Genomic DNA, 2,612 nt, shown 5'->3' with positions numbered 1-2,612 from the left:
TTTTTTTTTTAAGCATTTAATTCTAAAATATTTGGAGGTTGTTTTTTTTTTTGTTTTTTTTTTTTGTAAACTGGTGGCACAAAGATGTGGAAGAGACTAAATTCTTTCAGCTCCTTACATTTCTCCAAATTGTTTTTGTCCTTGTCAAGTACCTGATTTTTTTGCTCTTGTTGTTGTGAAATGGTGCTATACAAATAGAATGGAATTGAATCTCCTTTTAAATGAAGCAATCACATGTTCAGCAGTGGCTAACCTACAAGCTGCTGCCTCAGAATTGGCATCTGATCTGTTCAGCTCAGACGGGGAGCTAAAAGCTCGGGGGGGCTGACTGTGACACAGTTTTCCACCAGTTGATTGATGTCATGCACTAGGAGCCACCAGAGTGTCTCAGTAGCTTCAGTTTGCCTCTGACCAAGACAGAAACTGTGTTGGAGAAAAAGCAGCAGCTGCATGTGCAGACACATCCACTCAGGGAGTAGTTGGATATGATTCAGGGAAACCTGCTGAGGGACAAATATTTCCACTCTGGCCCAAAACCTATGGTACCTGTACTGTGAAGTCTGCCTGCTTGTTTGGTGTGTGTGTTTGCACTGTTTTTGACTTGAGCACAAGTTTTACTCTCCTCTCTTTTTGCACTCAAGGACTAGTGTCTGGATTGATGTGGGCACTGGCCACATACTGCTGCCTCCTGGCCAATAACTACCTGGGTGCAGTTGTTACCTTTCCTGTTGTCAGTGCAGTAAGTGTCGCATCCTGAGAGCTGAGTGTGCTTGGAAATCAGTTTACAACCTCTTGGACTTGGACACTCAAACTGAAGCTTCATGCACTGCTCAGTGTTGAGAGGGAGAGAGAGTTCAGACTTTAGTCATTTTCAGAATAATTTTGCTTGGGCCTTTTTTATTTAGAGGTTTTATTAATATTTAGTGCCTGTATTCCTGTAGAGTCTTGAGCTCTTTAGAGACACTCGGGTGTCCAGCTGCAAACAAACCTGCATGGTAAATGGTCTTTCCATCTACAGGTAGTTTGGCAGATTTAAATAGCAATTTAGCCAGTAGTTAAGCAATGTTGCCCCAGACTAGGTGTTGGATGAACTAATATTGTCATTTTGGCACTGGTGGGCAGGACTAATGTCATCCCACTGCTCCTATTGTCATACTGTAAGGTTTACAAAAACTTTTTACCATGTTCCTCCTCCTCTGAACTCCCTGTAGATGTCAGAACAAATAGTGAGCCCTGTTGCAGTTAAGTCCACTCACACATTGTCAATGTAAAATGAGAACTCATCACTGTGAAGTAATATTTGTAGATAAACTCTCCTTGGCAAGGCCTTTAAAAATCTGTCAAGTGAAAACGGATTCATGGTAAATGATTGGAGTCAGTTGTCTGTGCTCAAACAGCTTGTTTGGTTTCTTCTCCATAGGGCTATGGTCTGGTTGCAGCACTGTGGGGATCCTTGGTGTTCAGAGAGGTTAAGGTAACACTAATCAAGATCAGTAATCTAGTTGTATATTGGCTTTAACACATGATGTACTCTTCTAGTAAGTGTACAGTGAATGTAACTGTAGATCTCTTGACAGTATTCGTAAAACTACAAAGTTAAGTGAAATTGAGAAGCTCTCAGCCTTCATAGACTATAATGCATCTTAAACTGTTTGTGCTAATGTTAAACACCTGTTTTCCCTCAGGGGTTGGCTAGCTGCTTTATGTTCTTCTTGGCCACCTGTGTGATCCTGGTCGGCTCCGTGCTGATTGTCATCTCATAGCTTGAACAAAGCCGAAGTTCTTGTCAAGAAAAAAAACATTTCTCATTTTCCTCCACTCAGAAAATGTGTGGTTTTATTGCATCCTCTCAACTTAATCCCAAATGCATGAGATTCAGCTAAATGTAAGGCTTTCTTTGTTAGCTTTGGAAAATACAATTTAGAATCAGCAGGGTTGAAGCTCTGAGCTGAAGTTTGAAGGCAGTAGTGAGCAGGAAACTCCCATCATGCTCTTTGGTTGGAGGAGGGGAAGCTGGCTATTGAATTTGTATGTGTTAAATGTTTGGTCACCTGTGCTGTGTTCAGTTGTTGCACATAAAATGCCCATAAACCTTCAACGTATTGCTCACACAGTTGCGTATTATTGCAAAGGTCAGTTATTAAAATATTTAAATATTTCCACAGTTGTCACTGTTTTGCTTTTGGGATGGTGACAAATTAGTGTTAGTGACTTTTCTTATTATTTCACCCATTTTGTTTCTGAATCATCCAAGATGTGGACACAAGTGTGTACTTTTGCTCCTGCACAAAGTGTGTGTGTGTGTGTGTGTGTGTGTGTGTGTGTGTGTGTGTATGTATAGCTTCATAGTGAAATGGGCAGTGGAGTGATTAAGTCTCTGCCAACATCATAGCTGCTTTTCTGTCAGGCCACGGCCTCATGGCAGTCGTGTCCCTATGGAGTTTAGCTTGGGGGGCAGTGTTAATGCAGTGACTGAGTTGGATGAGATTCAATTCCATCGGTCCTTTCTGAATAAATATATGGTGCTATTGAGCCATATAGGATGTGCAAGAGGGTGTTTTACTGAGGTGATATGATGCATCTATTATCTATACTGTTAATTCCTGAATCGG

General features: G+C 41.2%; 1 protein-coding gene across 1 annotated transcript in view; it reads left to right on the top strand.

Annotated features, from left to right (window-relative positions):
• LOC109973336 (transmembrane protein 144) overlaps nt 1-2,014 on the top strand; it is a 5,950-nt gene extending 3,936 nt beyond the window's left edge. The window contains exons 10-12 of the mRNA XM_020622847.1: nt 642-739; nt 1,421-1,474; nt 1,686-2,014. Coding sequence (XP_020478503.1) covers nt 642-739; nt 1,421-1,474; nt 1,686-1,763 — 230 coding nt within the window. The 3' untranslated portion in view covers nt 1,764-2,014. The remainder of the gene's footprint in view (nt 1-641; nt 740-1,420; nt 1,475-1,685) is intronic.
• Nucleotides 2,015-2,612: the final 598 nt, after the last annotated feature.

Source organism: Monopterus albus, unplaced genomic scaffold (genome assembly GCF_001952655.1).
Source record: "Monopterus albus unplaced genomic scaffold, M_albus_1.0 scaffold289.1, whole genome shotgun sequence".
NCBI classification, from domain to species: domain Eukaryota; kingdom Metazoa; phylum Chordata; class Actinopteri; order Synbranchiformes; family Synbranchidae; genus Monopterus; species Monopterus albus.
This window is presented reverse-complemented; position numbering and strand designations above follow the sequence as displayed.